General features: G+C 40.1%; 1 protein-coding gene across 1 annotated transcript in view; it reads left to right on the plus strand.

Moving 5' to 3' along the window:
• The first annotated feature begins 11,042 nt into the window (after nucleotides 1-11,042).
• The window catches only part of ACTN2 (actinin alpha 2), a 63,950-nt gene continuing 54,669 nt past the window's right edge, over nucleotides 11,043-20,323 (plus strand). Inside the window, exon 1 of the mRNA XM_042819805.1 lies at nucleotides 11,043-11,395. Coding sequence (XP_042675739.1) covers nucleotides 11,261-11,395 — 135 coding nt within the window. The 5' untranslated portion in view covers nucleotides 11,043-11,260. The remainder of the gene's footprint in view (nucleotides 11,396-20,323) is intronic.

The raw sequence follows: 20,323 nt of genomic DNA on the forward strand, positions 1-20,323 counted from the left end.
GAAATTCCAGAGCTTCCTTCAGCCTCTCATTTAAGGTTTGGTTATCCTCAGGTTAAAAACATGTTCCTAACATTTAAAAAAAACAAAACAAAACAAAAAAACAATATTGTCCCCTACCAGTTTGTATTCAGTATTTCAGGCTGCAGCGTTTGCGCCTTGAAATGAAAGCCAGAAAGAGAATGTGTGTAGTTACAGTCCAGGAGAAGCCTGGAAAATTTTTGATGTGAGCAGTTGTAAAAAATTATGCCAAATATAACAATTCCAGCACTGAGTGTGGAGGATTATTCCAAATATTGTTGAGAAACTGTATGCCAAGGTCAGAAATAACAAATGATAAAGCTGCCCTATGTGGCAATCATTTAGCACGCAGAAGAAATAGTATATATAAGTATAAATTCAGCTTTGCAAAACGTTTACGTGCTTGATGTTATCCGTTTATTGTTCTCTTTCTGCCTTCTGTAATGACGTAGCAGTTGCTCTTTGCATTTGGACTGCATCGTGAAATGATCAGACAGTGCCCTTCGGCAGCATGTACGTTGGTAAGGCCTTGAGGCCCCTCGTCCCTTGGCCTTCGTTAGGAGCAAGGAGATTGGAGTCACTGTATTATGTATGAATGCGAATATATCAAACTAGAGAGTTAAGATTTGCTTACTCCATCTCTTCAGCTATAGGCTTAGTTTTTTTTTTTTTTGTTTTTTAATACTTAAACTTGTAAAACTCAGGAGTAACTGTTGTGATGTCAGTGGAGTTGTGCAATTGTGCAGCTGATGTAATTTGGAGGCAGAAACAACCAAGTGCGATTCAGTTTTGGTTGAGGTTCTTGTTGCTGGAACAGGATTGAAGTGAAAATAATTTTTCAGTTGGACTTGAACGGCTGGGAGAAATTTGCTTGCTAGGCATGATATCAGGCGTATCATCGACTTACTGACCACTGTGGCAGGCGGTATCATGTTTCCTTGTCTTTTCTTGGAAAATGTACTGCAGCTTCCCCCAGCCATAAATTCTCATGTGTAGCTGCATTCCAGATCTAAAAATAAATAGAAACCCTCTGGATGGGCAGAGAGAAGCTATTTTGGGGATTTTACTATGTTAACAGCTTTGTGATATGGTACTACCAAGTAAAGGCTTCTAATCAAAATTATTGTAGAGGAGGCTTTAGCATGTTTGCTCTAGAAGTGCTTCACCTAGGCACACGCAAAGAAGACGTAGGTTTGAAAGCAGTAGGCAAGGGCCACCTCTGTGTTTCCAAATTTATTTAGCTGAGATAGGTCTACCCTGTCTCAAAAACATCAGGGAGAGTAGAGTTTTTAAAAATTGAAGAAAATAAGCTGTTCTTTCATTGCTGAGCTGCTGACAAATTGTGGTGTTTTTGATGTGTGTTGTGTGTATTGTCGTAAAAATCAGCTAGAAAGTTGGATTTTCATGACTGCACAATTGTTGTCAGACAAAACAGGAGATATCTCGTGGTTGCTGTGACTATGATAGTTTGTTGTCAGGATTTTACATTTATCAGGCTGAAAAAAAATATTATGTTTTTGTATGTTAGCTACCTACTGCTACAAAAAATATATGTGCCAGGTACTACTGAGGGAGAAGATGTTGTGTATCTGCAATGTAATAGTTCTGGATTCTGTTGTTTAATGCATGGGGAGAACTTGGAAATCAGAGTGTGGCAGTGTGGCCCTTTGGGTCTTGGATGTAGTAAGCAACAAGGAGATTGTTGTGTACCATTCATGTAACAGGGCTATAAATCATAGAAAAGAAATGGAAGGTTGGGAGAAGGTAAAAGTGATTACTAAGAAACCTGCTTTTGAATGCAGCATGCTTTTCTTACTGCAGAATACTGTCTTGCTGTTACCACTCTCAATTGCCTCTGTTATTTAAGCAAGTGGCAAGTGTTGGAATAACAGCAGATCTTGTATGGTGCAACAAGCCATTCCTGACCTGCAGCTGTTCAAATCTCTATTTACTTGCCAGCCCAGCCAGTTGCTGTTTTATTGGTTGTGTGATTTCATTTTTAATTTTTTTTTTTATACGCTGAGATGAATCACGTCTTTTTCCCTGAAGAAGAAACAGTTTAATTATTACCCAGACACATTAAATAGAAATTTCAGCCTTTCCCCAGGCCAGCTGTTGAAGCCATTGCCACTTTCACTCCTTCATTTGCCCCAGTCTACACACCAGCCTACACACCGTTTCCATATCTGATGAACATATTGTTTAATCTAGAATGAGCTTGCAACTTTACATGATAATATCTGAAAACAGTAGGATCCATGTTCAGTAGCAGAGGGCAGAAAGCATACGTGTTGTTTTTGCTGCTTGATTATATTCAGTATTCTACATTGTAGAATCACAGGATGGCTTGGTTTTAAAAGGACCTTGAAGATCATCTAGTTCCAAAACCTCTGTCATGGGCAGGGCTGCCACCCACCAGCTCAGGCTGCTCAAGACCCCATGCAACCTGGTCTTGAATGCCTCCCGGGATGGGGCATCCACAGCTTCTCTGAGTAACCTATGCCAGCCACCCTCTGAGCTAAAATTTTCCTCCTAACATCTAGCCTAAGTCTCTCCTCGCACAGATTAAAGCCATTCCCCCTTGTCCTATCACTGTAAGATTGTGTAAAAAGTCAGTCTCCTTCCTGTTAATAAGGTCCCCTCAAGTACTGGAGGACTGCAGTGAGGTCTCCCTGGAGCCTTCTCTTCTTCAAGCTGAAGAGGCCCAGCTGCTCTCCCACCTTGGGACAGGTGCTCTGATCATCTCCATACGTTTACTGTGCTGGAACTCCAAGCCTGGATGCAGTACTCCAGGTGAGGTCTCCAGGACAGAGCAGAGGGGCAATCACATCCCTCTCTGTGCTGGCCACCCCTCTTCTGATGCAGCCCAGGATATTGCTGGGCTTCTGGGCAGCAAGTGCATGCTGCTGGCTCATGTCCAGCTTTTTGTCCATTGGGTCCCCTCAGGTTGTTCTCTCTAGGGCTGCTCTCCAGGAGTTCTTCTCCCAGTCTGTACATATAATCTGGGATTGCCCCAAACCAAGTGCAACATCTTGCACTTGGCCTTGTTGAACCTTGTTAGGTTTACGTGCTTCCACTTTTCAAACCTGGCTAGGTCTCTCTGGATGACATACCTTCCTTAATGTATATATTTAGTTATCCACTTTGTAAGCTTTGTTTATGTTATGCATCTTTGTGCAGGAATGAATTACATGCCTAACACAGGGCCGCTGTGAACACTGGCAACAACTGAACATTTTTGTTTTTAAATATATGTATGCGTATTTACGTATATGTGAGAGAAATTAATATTAGAATATCTAGAAATTATTGAAAAAAATATATATAAGTATCTGCAATTACAGGAAATGCCCCCAAACTTGCTTTGTGTTTCATACAGTTTTAAAAATTTTTGGGTTTTGTATTTGCATTCCTTGTGCCTTGGAAACTGTTGATGATATTATGTGCTTTGGGAATTTCTGGCAGGGGGAAACAAACTGTTGTTAAAAGAAATACTGTGTTTGTTTTGAGTGTCAAGAGCGTGCAACTGAGTGTTACTGATAAGCTCAGATCTCTCAATCTGTTGATTGGCTAGAGGTACCATGGTTTTAGGGTTTAAATAGTGACCCTTTTGTCTCGAGTTGATGCAAAGACTCAGTGCTGCTTTTCATGACTTGAGAAGTGGAAATAAACTTGGTAACGGCTAATAATTTAGTTACATAAGCTTTTTCTCAGTACTTTCTCCAATGCATTTCTTATTCTCTAGAATTCTGTGTGTTTTGTGTATGCCAGTGCTTGAAGAGAGTTCTCTGCAGAGAAACTGCTTGAGCTTCTTGAGTAGAAGCCGCAGTGCTTATATTAATATTAAGCTGCACTGGAAACATTTTCTGCTTTCCTTAAGATGTTGTCTGAGCTTTCTTCCAATTCAGGATTTATTTGTAATCATTTTCTCAATTTATAATGAATTTATAATCAGTTACAGAGCTGATGGCTTAAAAAAAATCATTAAGATCACAAGGGTGATGCATATAATGGGGATTGGTGAGCCACGGCGAATGAATGAAAGAGTGCCTTGGTGTTGCAGATGCTCATTCATAACTCAGTGGTCTCCCCTAGAGGAGTCCAAGGTATACTTGAATCTGTGCATTTGTTCTGCAAGACAAGCTTTCTTCTGAATGCGAAGAGCCAGAGTAAAGCTTTGTTGGGCTGGATGTAAGGACAGATTCTGGAAAAGGAAAACTTGTGTTTTACGTGTTGCAGGATGAACACGTTACCCATGTTTGGCAGTAATGCGTGTTGAACTCGATGCTGTCTCATACAGGACTTGAATTTGCCCCATGTTTGTAAGGAGGTAGTATTCATTTTTACCAACTAGCAATTCATTCAAACACATTGTCGTCTGGTGTGCGTGATTTCACTGCTGTGAGTGAAATTGCACTGGTGTATCTGGAAGGAGAAATGAGGGCACAGTTACTGCAACTTGTCTGAGGTCATTTGGTGAATCTGTACCAATGCTGAGATTAGAGCACAGCAGTGTCTGATATCGAGTGCCCATATCCTGTGACCATCATCTCTACTTCATACCTCAACCATTTAAAACCTGCCAGGTCTCCTCTGTGCCTCCATGATAATTGTTGTCTGGAAACTCTGACTTTGTTGACAGCCTTTCTTTCTAGATAAATAAAGGCATGTTGTGTGTCTATCCCTTATCTCACATGTACATCCAAGTGCTTTTTATCCCCAGTGTGATTAAAACTAATGCTGAATAATGTCATGCTTTAAAAAAAAATAATTCTCAAATCAGTTCTGGGTCAAAGGTTGGCTCACTGAGGGATTTTTTTGTGCTGATAATATTAATGAAGTGCAAACTCTGTAGTCAGCTGCATAGCCCAAGTCTCCTGATTTCTCCCTTGCTTAGTATCTTTGTGTTCTGAGGCTAAGCCAATGTAAAATAGGAATGCAGGCAGGATTCTGAGAACACGATGGTTTTTCTGGAGGTTTGTAATAGGCCGTGCTACCCTCCTAGACCTGCTCTTATATTCTCACCACTGAGCCATTTTTAAAATCCTGGCTGTGCCTTGCCATTTTTTCCAATCCTATGCCAGCACTATTTGTAGTTTCCCCACCTGTCACCCTGAGTATTACGTGGTAACCGTCTGCGTATTGCTCTACGAATTCCATCTGCTAACAGACTGACTTGCAGCACTGCAAATAAATTACCATATTTCCCAGTTTTTTGTTTGGTGTTACATTTTTTAATCTATGCAAAAGATCTATGAAAGCTTGTGGGTTTTTTTTTTTTTTTGCTCATTATCTAGTCTGCTTTTTTGAGTTGTGCCTGTCCATACAGGATCCATTACACAACAGAGGCTCAAAAGATAAGGCAGTTCAGGTATCATGGGTTTTGTGTGTGTGTGGAATATTTAATAGAGAAGATAAGGGCTAAGGCTTAATGAGGGCTCTCCTCATCCCTGAAAGGTATGATTTTATGTAGTGCTGCCTGGCAATAGTTGTCACTAGAGGATTTGTCCTCTGCTGTGCCTTATCTTTCAAAGCTGACTTTGGAGTTTGTGATTATTATGTCCCATATACTACTGACAGAGGCCAGATTTTGAATATTCCTACTGATATTTGTCTTGTAGCGTTTCTGGGAGCCAACTATCTGCTGCACCAACTACAAGACTGGAAATGTAACTCTAGGAATTGTAGGGACATCCTCTCCAGTTTGTAAGGGACCCTGGAATGCCTGATGAAGCCTGACATACTAGCTTCCCCTCAGGCATATTTGGGTGCAGGCTAAACACAGACCTCTGAGACAAAAATGGAGGTGAGGTAGATGAAGCACATGGCAATTAGACTTGTTTGGTAGGCTCATCAGGGCTTTTTGAGATAGAAAGCCTCTGCTCCAAAGAATTTGTGATTAAGGTAGACATGAAGAACCAAAGCAAGCATCGCTGACTGTTTTAGAGATGGGAGAGTGCAGCACGACAAGCTTGTTTCTCTTTCAGTTGGTGGGATCAGGCTGAAGGGCCAAGTCTTAGCTTTTGGGGAAAAAATTACTGGAAGTGATTTGCTCAACGTTATGTAGAACATTTTAAACTGGGGTAGATCACACAGTGTGTCAGCCTCGTGACTTTCCTTCCACACAAAGACTTGGCAGCAGTCTGTGGCCCCAGTACAGTCAGCATTTTCTCCATACTCCTGAAGCCCTTGTGCTTTAGTAGTATCTGTCCCTCCTATAAATGTTTCTTGCTACACTTTATCCATGGCTGCATTTCAGGGGCAGAGTAAGTTGTTCCTATATATAGATGGCGAAGCACTTTGAAATCTTTTGAAGTCAGCAGTGCATTTTTTCAGTTATTTCTCCATTTGTATTTCCAATAGTTAGAAAAGAAATATATAGTGCACACTTAGCTTCTATATAATTAATATTTCCATGCATGAGTAGGGGAACAATTTTTCAGAGTGAAAGCCTGTCTCTTTTGGTGCTGGGTTGTGGCAGGGCTACATTCTGTGTCCACAGTGCTGCTCTGACTGAGATCAGGCAGAATCAGAAGTTTGGTTCCCACATATATGCTTCTCTTTGCTCTTTCCTCCTTCTGCAGATGTTCTTTTCACTTGCTATATGTAAAAGGACTTCTTAAAAAATAGATATGACGTGCTTTGAAAACAACAGTGCTTTACAATCCATTTAAGCTTCTATTAGCAGATTATGTAGGAGAGCACTCTGATTTTATTTTTTAATTTTTCATTGTTGCCTCTTTTGGAAAGTCATCCTATTGGGTTTGTGTTTTTTTTTTTTCTTCTTCTTTAACAGAGAAATAGGCTGTGTCTCTAGATAGATAATTACATACCTACTTCTGATTTATAGAGCACTCATAAGGTCTTTTATCATCCTGTGGCACGTGTGAGATAATTTTCGCAGGTGTGGGTTATCGTGTTTTTTGCAGAGAAACATTAAAACTGGCAACTAATGGTGATCACTTTCACATGAGCTGATGGTTCCGCAGATGATTATTTAGGCAGAGAAATCTGGCTTGTTTCTAAAGCTCGCTCGGTTCAAATAGAAGAATGATGTGGAGAAACATTGTTGAAATTTTCAACATTTTTGAAGTTTTTATTTAAAAGTTGAGGTTTTATCTTCTGAGAGTTTGTGAGAGGGAAGAATAAGAAATAGGCCAAAGGGATTGAAAGTCTGATGAACACTGGGGATACAGGAGAGCGATTTCTTGAAAGAATTTTCTGACAGCTTTGGTGGAGCAAATGGAAGTTAAAAATAAACTGTGAAACGAATTCTTTTTCATTAAAAAAGGTGTGAAAGGCCGACACAGGAGGTGAAAGCCATGCTTTGATTAGTTAGAAAAGCCCTTGGATTCTCAAGGAGCTTAATGCAACTTGTGCCAGGAGACTTTTGCTTTGCTAAGTTGGAGCTGTGGTAAGAAATACTGAGTGAGTTCGCACAGACCCGTTGCTCCTGTTTGGAAAGCTCTGGCTTTGTGCTCCTCATACATGGAAAGCACAAATCATACCTTATGGCCCTGGTGTTTTCTGGGGTAAGACCTTATGAAAATTGATGTTGACATGAGCTACTGCTGTATGTGAAACAAAAGGTAAGAATAGTTGACAATTCAGCACTGCTGTCTCCATTGCTGATCACCTAGAGCCATCTTATTTATATTAATCTCTTTGAAAAACACGAATATTCCTTTTTATCTTCCCTTGTCTGTGTTATTTGTACCTCAAATCTATCTGGATCTCAGAATGTCTTGCCATGGCAGTTTAAGATGCTTATGTGGGTCACAGTGTTCCTTTTTTCTTGCTTATTTCTGTTTTCTTTTTCCTTGGAGACATGCAGTTTCTAGCTGTGCAACTCTGCCAGCTTTAGTGGAGGTAGTCTTAACCTACCCGTATGTGGGGATAAGCTGACTGAGAGCATTACTGCCTGTCCATGTCTGTTTAATTTGTACTACTCTGCTGGGCTCAGCTTTCCTTTCTCTAGGTGATCTGGAATGGGCAACTCCCTTTCCACTTTGAATTTGGCCTCATAATTCCATTTTGGCTCTCTTTCCACAGTGGACCTTCATTCATATGCTTCTCATTACCATCTGCACAGTTCATTTATGAAATTAAATTAAAGTAGTAAACAAAATACCAGATACTCCTCCTAATGCTCTGTCTATAAATATCTTCTCTGCCTACTCATGTTGTCTGATTAAAGGGTAGTAAGTAGTTATTTAGAGAACCTAAGACAGGCCAGATTCCATTGAAGTAGGTTGTTCTTTTAAAATCAGAATATTGCATTTAGCTGCCTGTTTCAAGCTCGTCTGTCTAAAAATGCGTATTGTTAAAGCTGAAGCTCCTTCTTTTGACGTTTTCCCACAGCATCACAGAATGGCCCAGGTTGGAAGGAACATAAAGGAATCTCCAACCCCTCCCGCCAAAGGCAGGGTCACCAACCTCCCCATTTAATACTAGAAACTTTCAGAAAGGAGAAAAAAATTAATTATGCAACCCTGTCCATAGCAAGGGCTTGGAGCTAGATGATCTTTGAAGTCCCTTCCGACCCAAGCCATTCTATGGTTCGATGGTTTTCTACAACAAAAACTCTGAAATATGTATTTTTTTTCATTGAGAACATACTAACATAACCTGCCCGATGTGGATTTTGAGTATTTCTCCCTTACATAAAATGTATGATCTTGAACTTTTGGTACTCTCAGACTACCTGAGAGATTTTGTGGTTCTGGGTCTCAGTTGCTTCATACGATGATGATTTTTTGTTGGTTTTGTTATTAAAGTGATGCAGTTTCCTAAGTACAGAGCAAACAAGAAAATAGGTCATATCTTTGCAGCAGTGGCTAGCAGTATTCTGAGAAAAATTCAGTTATTAATATACATGTATCCCTCTTTCAGAATTCTAGGAATTAAGGATAGATTTCCCTTTGATATCCAGAAGTCTAGTGCTAATCCACAGATGATGGGATACTCATTGTCATCATATCTCCATTTGTATTTCATGACACAGGCACTCCAGCCCATGTTAAATGATGAGGACCAGAAGATGAACTGTGGTTCCGCTTTGTACAAAGCCATCAGTGACTGCAGGGCTCACCTGTACTACACAGGGAGGGGGTGCAGAACCATTTGATATCATCTACTTTGATTTTCAGACAAAAGAGTGCCAAGGAAAGGCTCACCTCGAATGCACTAACGCATTGAAAGGTCACAGGTCTTGTCAGCACAGGAGACAGCTCTGGGCTGGAGCATTATAGGATGTATTCTTCCATTACTTTTTTTTTTTTTTTTTAATTCTTACTTTTCCTCCAGAAGTTTTTCCTGTGCTGTGCACAGTGAATAAGAAGGAATGGTTTTGCTCACTTCAGAGGCTTTAACAGTCCTTTAGGCAACAGGAGCATGCCTCACAAAGCACAGATCTCATCCATAAGCTGCACAAATTACATCAGCATAGGCAGAATGTGTATATATATATATACACATATATATATATATATGTGAACATTCTGCTTATAATCACTATTAGACATAGGCTGAGAGTTTCCTAAGAGGTAAATCATCTGCATGTAAACAAAAGCCTGCACTCAGCATTCATCAACATTTGCTTCATTTTAGAGGGAAATACTATAGCAAATCTGAGAATATTTATATTGAGCAGGTGAAAAGCATGCATTTCTGACCCTGAATTTTATTTTTAAACTGCTTATTGCATGGTAAGTACACCAAACTTAGGAAGTTGAGTTTGAGTTGATGTCATGAAACAGTTGTGTTGCAGTCTTCTTCTGAATTCAAATTTGCAACCTTAGTGCTGCATCTGTCAAGTTTTTTGAGCTGATGGGTAGTTGTTAGCTGTGTATATGTGTATGTATGATCATCTATATTGCATGGGCTTACAGGATAGAAGGCAACTTGGCAGGAAGCAGAGCTTTACCTAGTAAAACAAAGTGTGAAACGTATGCTGTCTAGCTGTTACTTATTCATATTGGTTTAGACATCTCTGGTTGCCTTTACTGAACATACTTCTCCTCTTGTACCTGGCTTTGTCTTTCAGGGCTTCTAAAAGCTCAGCTTTGGTGAGCTTTTTTTTCTTTGTAAGTAAGTTTCAAACTGTATCCAGCACAGACACTTCTGGAAAGAACGACCTTGGCTGATGGTGCAGGATGCAATGTAGTGAACTTGCCAGTACCCAAGGAAACATTCAGTTGTCACCAGGGGAAGAAGGGGGAGGAGGGGAAGAGGAAATAAGCTTGCCAGTATGTTTGATCTCAGTGCTGTCTTCTCAGATTTTACCCCGTGGAAAACACAGATAGTTGGTTGCTGTCACAAATTTCTGAAGTTAATGGTTCCACAGATGTTTTTGTGCTCTTTTTGGTGTCTACATTTGGGATGCAAGGAGTGTCTTTCCTAGATGAAAGGGTGTGCATTGCTCTTCTAAGTTGTGCTTGCATACTTGTGCTCTAACTCCACACCCAGTCTCTGCTGTGTTTTATCTTCTGGGTGTCCCTTTCTGCGCTGGCTCTGCTGAGCTTTAATCTGAAAAGCGGCTGGCCACAGACTTCAGGTTGATGATAAATAATGTTGTACGACATCGGCAAGTCATACATGAGTCTTGAGCAGCAGTACATGACAGTAGATTTAAAAATAATAATAATAATTAGAAAGGCAGATGATTAGGCAGTGCGTTTTTGTCAGACTGCTTACGGGAGGCGAATCCCCCTGGTCAGCCTCCCCCTCTTGCCGTGACAGTCCGTGCTCCGCACAGCAGCAGCACGGCGGTGGGTTCCCCGGCCCCAGCGCGGACCAGCGGCGCTGCTGGGCGCCTCTGGGCGTCTGCCCCGGGGAGGGGGGGCGGTGCAAGCGCGGGCTCCTGCGGCCGCCTCTCGGAGCGGCGCTGGGCAGCCGCCGGCAGCCACGTGACGGCCCGGCGGGGATAATAAGCGGCCGCAATGAGCGGCGCTGGGCTTCTCCGGAGGGTCGGCCGCAAGGACCTGCAGCAGCAGCAGAGAGAGCGGGTGAGACAGAGGGAGAGCGAAAGGGGGAAGGAGGATCACCAGCCATCCGCCACTACCTGACAGTTAAAGCCTCAACTCTCGGCAGCTCATCGATATTAACATCCTGTCTCCTTGGGAAAGAAAAAAAAAATACACACGTTGCTATCTTCAACCCATCAGCAACCATACTGAGCTTAAATATATATACATATTTAACTGTTAATAGGCAAAGCGGTTGAAGCTGATCCCTGGGTAGAATGAACAGCATGAACCAGATAGAAACAAACATGCAGTACACCTACAACTATGAAGAAGATGAGTACATGACCCAAGAGGAAGAATGGGACAGGGACCTGCTCCTGGATCCAGCATGGGAGAAACAGCAAAGGAAGGTCTGGAAATAAAGTAATGTGTGTCTGTATATGTGCTTCTTTGTGGAATTCTGGCCTTGTAGCCGTGCTGCATCTGGAATTGCTGGGGCTATGCAGTAAAGTGTTCTTATTTTAGAAGAGGATGTAGATATAAGGTACATATTATGCAGTATTTTAAGGGAAAAGCACTCGCTTTTTGTATTCATCTATGTAAGATGGTAGTAATTAATGAGAGTCAGGAGTGTGTTTTTATATTTTACTAGGAATGTTCTGTCAGTAGCTCTACATTTGTGTGTTGTTGATAGCGATTCCAGTGTTTTGTTTTTTTTTTTTTTTTTTTTTTTTTTTTTTAACTTCATAGGTCTTCCTTTCACGAAGTAGTTTCTGAAATGTTGTATGTGCCTGATGGCTTCTCTAAAGCAGTACATCACAGTTATAACCTGGGCGTTGCATGAAGTGGTTCAAAACTGTGCCGAAAACCCATCAAAATTTACATGCAGTATTTCTGAGTTTTAGTAGAATTTACTCTCAAGATGGACTGAATAATTTTAGAAAGATGATGTTGCCTTGAAATATATTTAGCATAGGTTTGGAAAACTATTGAATGAGTTAAATTCCCATGTGCCATTCTGTGTCTGGGTGAAAAAACAAGTCTGTAAACTCCTTGGAATATGGTATTGTAGAGGAAACATTCCTCATCTTCTAGGTTTAGGAAAGCAATTGTGTCAACAAGTACTGCCTATACTCAATTTTTGAACATAGGCATAGGTTGTAGGCTCTTGTTCATTAAAGAACCGTGTGAATGTGGCACTGAAGAACATAGTCAGTGGGCATGGTGAGGATGGGCTGGTGTTTGGACTGGATGATCCTTGTGATCTTTTCCAACTGTAATGATTCTGTGACTTCTTAGTAGTTGCAACCCTACCAACAGCCTTGTTAGCAGTTCAGTACTTTAGTAGTTGCTGCTCCTATGATGCCTTTAAAATATGAGAGAAGAAATATCTGATTTCAGAACACTGAGTTTTAAGCAGCCTAAAGAGGGGAGGGATGAGAAATGTTGCAAAGGATTTGTTACTTCCTAATGTTGAAAGTGATGTTGAAATTGCAGCTGACAGATCTAGGATTACAAGGTTATCTACTGGTTACTGGAAGGAAAAAAGGAGAGAGGAGAAAGGAACATTAAACTGTAGGGCTGTATATGGTTTTTACTACAGGTGGGGAACTCCAGGAAGTTTGATTAGGGTAATTTTTAGCCTGTGTCAAATCAAGAAAAAAGTGTTGCAAGCACTTTATCTGAAGTCAGTGTCTGACCTGCTGTTATAGTCATGGCTTCTATATGACTGTCAAACTAAGAGCCATTAGAACTGCTAGGGCTGATGTGTTTGCTTTTCCATAGCAATTGGTAGAGCTGATATTTTCCTCTTGTTTTCACTTGTAGCTTTCTGCTTACTGTGAGTTTTACATGATTTTGCTCGCTTTCCTGCATTGATAGATCCTGTTATACAAGGATAGTGTGAGAAGTTCAGCAGCTGCAACTCCTAACCAATTCTATACAACAGTGGTGCTCAGTTTAGTTTGATGCTCTTTATATGGTGAAATATTCTTTTATGTTTTGCAGTGAGAATGACAGTGATTTCAGTGTTAATGATTAGAAACTGCTCAGCTGTAACAGGCTGTGGTTACATCTGATAAAGATTCAATTGCCCGGCATTTCATGGAATCCTGTGTTTTCAGAATAAAGAAATAATGGGCTGGTTACCAGGCAATCATCACTCTACTGCAATTTTCCTAGAATACAAATAAGTAATAAAAAGGATTTGGGTTCTGTAGGCTTTCTTATTTGCAGTAAATCTCTGGACTATTCCAGAAGAACGGAGAACAGTTGATATGAGGCATCACAGCAAATTTTTTGTTCCCATTCCTCCAAAGTAATAATGCTTCAGCAGAAAACCTGGTTTCTACATTCACAGATGAAAGCTTACTTCCACAATGCAGAGAGGTAGTACCTTTGCTACTTTGTGTGGTCTATTCCCAGTATTTGTTTTTAATATTTAAATGATATCACATTAAAATAAAATTTAAGAGGGTGATCCTCATTCCTTGCCTTGGAAAAGAGTCTGAATTTATTATGACAAGAAAGTAAGTAATTTCACATAAAGGGTCTGAAACTTTCAGGGCTTCTGTATTCTAAATAGCACTAAGACGGTTGCAGAAAGTGCATTCTCACTTTCCTTATTTATTAGGAAAAGATTGCAGATACATGGGCACAAATCTTTGTTCAAACTGGTAATATAATATAGAAAAATGATCTCAGTGAAGCCCTGGCAGTTGGCAGCATATATTTTCTATTAGACAGTCTTGGAACAAACCAGAAATAAATACCATTGTTTCTATTGTGGGCTGCCCTCTCCAGACTTGCCATTTCAGTGATATGCCTGGTATGAGATCTGTCAACAGATGCTGGTAACACATGATGACGTCCATAGGATTACAATGGCCGTGGCGCCTAATTATAACCATGGTTCACAGAGTATTATGGTCTGCTATTATCCAGTCTCCTTGGTGGCTGCAGGTGTCAGAATAAATATAAAGTATGTTGTATGAAGGGACTCTCGGTAGTAGCTTAGCTGTGACTCTCTGAATATGAACACCAATTTAAGTGCTTTGGTTAGGGTAAAATTTGGCTTGTGTCAAATCAAGAAAGTACAGCAATTTGGCTGCTGTGTTAGCTGCTAATGGTAGGAACTTAAGCAGGATCATATAGTCGGAAACTTCAAACGGCAGCTTTAAGCAAAGACAGAACAACAGGTCGGTTTGTCTTTGTTATATTTGGGACAGACATGCTGTCTTCAGCAGGAACTAGAGAACTACAGCCTTGGTGTCTTTTAAACATGCAGAAAGAAATGATAGATTAGAAACTTCTGAATTTTGCTGCTTTTCCCAGTACGGTTTGATTGACCGTGTGTGTTTAAATAGCAGTTGAAAGATCTGTGACAGTGGCCATTTGCTTCTTCAGTATTATGTAGAAAGCAGAAAGCAGAGTCTGGCTGAACAGAGGCGCTGCAATATTCTTCTTGACTCTTTTACCTTAATCAGAGTCAGTTTACCTCCTTAGACTTCAGTTTTCCTGCTGGCTAAAAAGAGGACAAAAATGATCATTTGTAACCAAATGATAGTTGTAGTTCATTTTATGGTATGTTAGACTAGTCATTAGCCCTGTTTCAATCACAGCTATGCTGTACTGGAATGGAATTAAAAATCATGCTATAGCTCATAGAGAAAAACTTAAAATCTGATATCTCTTCTCTCTGTTAAATTTCTCAATTTTCTAAAAAAGAAAACATTCAACAGATTCTGCAATTCTTTTAGTCTCTCCAGTCTCTATCTCAATATTTTTTGAAGGAACATGGAAAATTGCGATTCCCCTTAACTTAGGAAACCTAGGACAACTCTACTTAAAATGAAGATATGCTGTATTGTTCACAGCATGTTTGAACTCCCAAGATTGCTTAGTGAGCTGTGTGTTAAACAGTGCTTTTTCTTTTCCCTCTTCTCTTATTAATGCAAGAAAAAGAGTTATGATGGTACAGAGTACCATTGTATCATGCAAAAAGAAGTACAGGATTACAGAACAGAGACCAAATGGATGTTCTGACAGTGTTGAGCTTAAGAGAATACCTGACAAGCCTAAGAAAGGAAAGGAGTGCTTTTGAAGAACATCTAGAAACAACTATAAGCTCATAAAGAGAAAACTTACTTGACTTAGGAGGTTCCATGCAGAGACCCACGATGAAGTTTATACTCCTACTAAATGGAAACATCACTGTGCCGTAAGTAACAGACAGTAAAAGTTGTTTACTGGTACATTTTATTTTTAGACAACTGTTGTTATAAATAATTTATTATAGGAGTGTACTTCTTTAAACTTTGACATCAATTTTTTTTTTAAAGAAGTCTGAAATCTTCAGGACAGAGAAAAGATCTGAAGAATTATGAACAGGTGTGATTCCGTCTTCAGGACGGTTGTGTTGTAAAGGACTTAGCTGACTCCACATTGGTATCTCATGTTTCCTCCAGATGTTTGTGCATGTCTCTGACGCTATTGCATTAATGTATGTAAAGAAAGAACTGAAAACATGTTCCTGACCTTACTGATATTATTATAGAGGAGCGTTTACGTTCCAGCATGCTTTATGGTCCTGATACCATCACCTTGTTGATGCAGAAGAGTTTTATTGTAGGTGTCAGCACCATGAAGGCCAGTGGTATTGTGGTGTGCATTAGGAAAAGTGTTGCCAGCGGGTTGAGGGAGGTGATTCTCCTTCTCTTCCCAGCCCTGGTGAGGCCACATCTGCAGTGCTGTGTCCCGTTTTGGGCTCCACAGCACAAAATATATGCTAGTGGAGGGTTATGAAGATGATTAGGGGACTGGAACATCTGTGTTAAGAAGGAAGGCTGAGAGAGCTGGAGACAAAAACACTGAGAGACTATCTTCCCAATGCATTCAAATATCTTAAGTGTCAAGAGTATGGGACCACACTCTTTAGTGGTGCCCAGCAACAAAAGACAGCAGGCCTAAACTAAAACACAGGAAGTTCCACCTGAAAATGATGAAGAAACTTTATTACTGTGAGAGTGACAGAGAAGTTGTGGAGTTTCCTTCTCTGGAGATATTCTAAGGCCATCTGGGTATGATCCTGTGTTATGTGATCTAAGATGACCCTGGCTGAAGACAGGGGGTTGGACTGAGTGATTTCCAACATCAGCTATTCTGTGAGTGTGTGATGATCTTTTGCGATGGAATAGAATAAAGAAGACTTGGAGTATTTATTTAGCTTGCTATTGCGCTCTGTGGATACAAATCTTGATGACACTGAGCACTGTGCGTGAGTGATGACTTCAGGAAAGTTTCTCTAGAGTAGAAGTTGACTTTCCAGTTAGATTACATTTTTAGCATGACCTTAAGGACTTATCTGCATTACCTTATTTCACTGATAATACAGCTCCTGTTGTCCTTGTATGTCAAAGGAATGAATAAGTAAATAAAGCAACAACTGTAGCAAATTCTTTGGAAGGTGCTACCAGAACTGTGTATTACAGACAAAACGCTTCTTTTACTTGTGTTGGTGGAACTTAATAATGTTGAGCAAATTAAAGATGTTGATTGCGGCCTGAAAGAGAGATTGACCTTGTGTTCAGTCTGACTTCAGTGTCTATAAATAGAGTTACAGTCAACGTCCTGGATTCACTCTGAAGTCTGTGTGGTCTTCTGTGGATGGAATCTAAATCAGTGTCTTATCAGAAATCTTTTCTTGGAAAAAGTCTGCCTGTGAATGAAAAGACAGATAAACTTGTAGAAGCAAACAGCTACATTCCTCAAACCAGGAACAGGAGAGAAATGGCCATGCTTGAATGAGTGAAAAAGAAATGTAAAGCAGAAAAGTATTGGTAGGAGAGGCTGGATGCCACCAGGAATATTCAGTGCTGTAGAATCTGTGGATTTACAGGCTCTGAAATAGTTGTTATGAGGAATATGGCTCTATCTACAGTGTGTACAGTGCATTCCAGCCTGGATCCTGCTTTTTTGTGATGTTCTACGGAAATAATCAGTTGTGGAGTGTTCTGATTGTTTTTCTCAGACTGGAAAATTATTTCCTTGAACTAGAAGCCTTGGAGTTAAGATCTCACAGCACACAAAGAGTCCATCTCTTTTCATCTCTTGAGGTTTTTCAGTGAGGTGTCACTTCTTATGGAGAAGGATCTATGACAACCAGAAGTGAATGCAGGATTGTGAGGGAGGGAAATGGTGCACTCCGTTCTAACAAAGTACCAGCCTCTTATTACTCGTTCCTACTGCTTTCTATTATTAATTGGCCATTTCTTAGGAAGATTGGTGCTCTGGGTTGTGTAGCTCCAGAAATAATTTCAGAAAGGGGTTTCATTTGTAAGGAAGCAAGTCTACCTTGTACCAGTATTAAAAGCAGAATGACACTATGTGGAGAAATCATGATACACTGAGTCCAGTACTGCAATTCTCTGTGCGCTTTACCTTTTATCCAAATAGTTTCACATAAATGTCTTAGTATTTCTGCAGGTTAAGTACAGGGTTTTGTATTGCTAATAGCAGTTAGGAAAGCAAACTATTTCACAGAATCACAGAATTATAGGGGTTGGAATGGACCTCCAGAGATCATGAGTCCAACCCCCCTGCCAAAGCAGGTTCCCTACAGCAGGTCGCACAGGTAGGCATCCAGGCAGGTCTTGAACATCTCCAGAGAAGGAGACTCCACCACCTCCCTGGGCAGCCTTTTAAAAACACATCTTATTTTTACTTAGTAATCACTCAGCATTGTACCTGCCTTCTGTAGAAGTGCAATATGATTCCGTAGGTGCAGAGATTGTGCCTTTTGGTAACATTAAGTTTTAGCACTCCAAAGCCAAATGCTTCTCCAGGTTCATAAAGAATTTGTTCCTAAAGCAGCAATTGCCAAAAGCTCTAACATTAAGAATGCGCACACATAAAGCATACATTGTTTCCTTTTAAGCCCTGGGTGCTCTTTAAGTGACCTTCTTGGTGGTAGCTGACCCCATATAGGAGGCCATAGAACTTGGTAGTCGATGGACAGATTCCTTTTTTGCTACCAGTTTGTCCTGATTTTTCAGCATACACTGTGATTATATTAGATGCTGATGAAACAGAAGAATGTGTAGTTGCAGTGTCTCTGGTTCTATGGAGAGCTGTCCTGTTGGGAGCTGGACTCTGTAGAGAAATATGGGATGTGTTTAAGGCTTACCCTGTATGATTGGCCTCCTCGAGATTAGCACTTGTTAAAATAGTAACATGTTAAGTTCCTGTTGCTGATGTTATTTGCCAGGAATGGTGTTTGAGAAGAACGTGCTGAAAGGATAGTAGAATGATCATATTTTGTCAATGTGCCTCATAACCAATCTTGGAAGGTATCAATGAAGTGTTCAACTGAGAGAACTCTGAGTGCTGTAGTGCTTGTATATGAAGGAAAATTCAAGCAAAGCTATTATGAAATTCACTTAACGAGAAATGATTATGGAGGTTGAATGAAGATTTTCTTTATCAGTGGCAAATATGACAAATTGATTCAACTTTTTTTTTCCTGTTTAATCTCAACATCCTCCTTCCATGTTACATTCCCCATTGTAAGCTCTGTATGCTTTTGTTAGTGTTGTCAGATGGGTAATTCCTGCAGTTGCAGCTCAGCTATTGATTTCTACCAGCCCTCAAAGATCTGCCTGTAACAAAATAGTAAGCCTTACCAACCTCAGTGTGAAGAATTTCTTCATAATGTGTAATCTAAATCTGCCACCTTCATTGCTGCTTATCGTATCGCTATACATTGATAAAGAATCTCTCCCTATATTTTTTATAGGTCCCTTTTAAAAACTTGAAGGCCACTATTAAGGTCTCCCCAGAGCCTTCTCTATGCTGAACAACCTTAAATCTCTCAGGAACCGTTTTGTACCCAGAAGCAAAGGCTACTGCCTTCCTGCCTGCACTCACAGATAGGCAGTGCAGCTTTCTCTGAAACTCAAATAGCAAAATGTCTGCAGATACACCAATCCAATTAGTAAGACAATAAGGATTGGAAGAAAGTATGGATCTAAGTGGGTTTCCATAAGCTGCAACGCAGGTGCTTAAGAGCTAGAGGGAAGCTGTGTTTTAAGCAGTGGGCTTTACTATAACCTCTTGAGAGAAGGTCTGCATCCTTTGCTCTGGGTCATTGAAGAGCTAAGAGCTTAGTGGATAGGTATGGGAAGTTTGCTTGGAAGAGCACTAAAGGTCCTCAGCTCTGAGAATGCATTAAAGGAGTCCAGACTTGTAAAATTTTTAGCCCTGTTTAAGAAAAATGGGACTTATATATGTTTTGTAAATTAGTGAATCCCAATAAGAAAATATCCTGATTACATCACCAGTTCCCAAATCAAACTGAGATAGCTCTGCGGGCTGAATGTTGACTGCTTTTGTCAGTGGGACAACACAGTTCAAAATGTTTCACCAAAGTGTATTCATCCTCTTACAAGTAAGACAAAAAGGGATTCATCGCTGTGATGGAAAAAGTCAGATACTGAATGCCTAATATAAATCTAGTCACTGTTGCACAAATTCAGACACATTCAATGATGTTTAGTTTAAATGAGGCATAGCAACTGGATTTTCTTTAGTTATGAAAAGTGATTATGTAGGCAATAAATACTATACAAGTAAATTCTATATAGATGGTATTTACTTTTCATTAAGTGGTATATAAGTACTATGCTTTATATAGGTAGTATTTCAGAAATTGTACTGTAGAGCCTGCTTACAGGAGGATGCATTGGGTTATGGATCTGAAATGCAGGTGGATCAGTGAAATTTCACTTGTGAAAGTGGAATACAATCAGATAGAAGTTAGTGCTGCTGAGCTTTGTCCCACGTGAAAAGAAGTCTCTCCTGCATATTATTTTATATCGTTGCAAGTAGGAAAATATGAAAATGTTTTATACAGCTGGCAAAACAGAGTCATTTTGGATTGTTTTACTGCCAAGTACAATTTTTTTTCCTTGAGTCCTAATTCTCTGGGTGAACAATGTGTAACCAACATGGTATTCCTCTTGAGTGCGTAGTGAAATGTTGCTGACTCAAAGTAAATCTTTTATGTCTGCGTTATTTATCTCAGCTAGTTCCAGAAGAAAAATGTATTCACATCTAGTACTTCATTTCCTCCTAAGCTTTGTTAGAAACATGTAACATTTGTTCTTATAATATTACTGGATTTGTTGGGTATGCCTTGTGGTGAAAGGCTGAAGCATAAAGCTGATCGTAAATCTGTACAGGTGCTATACAGTGCTCTTTTTTCCACGTAATACAATGAGACATCTATTTGAAGATAGGAGTTACCTCTTTCCAGGTCATTTAACCAGCAAATACAATGTAAT

Source organism: Centrocercus urophasianus, unplaced genomic scaffold, assembly GCF_019232065.1.
Source record: "Centrocercus urophasianus isolate 14NV4802_14NV808 unplaced genomic scaffold, USGS_Curo_1.0 seq_10, whole genome shotgun sequence".
NCBI lineage: Eukaryota > Metazoa > Chordata > Aves > Galliformes > Phasianidae > Centrocercus > Centrocercus urophasianus.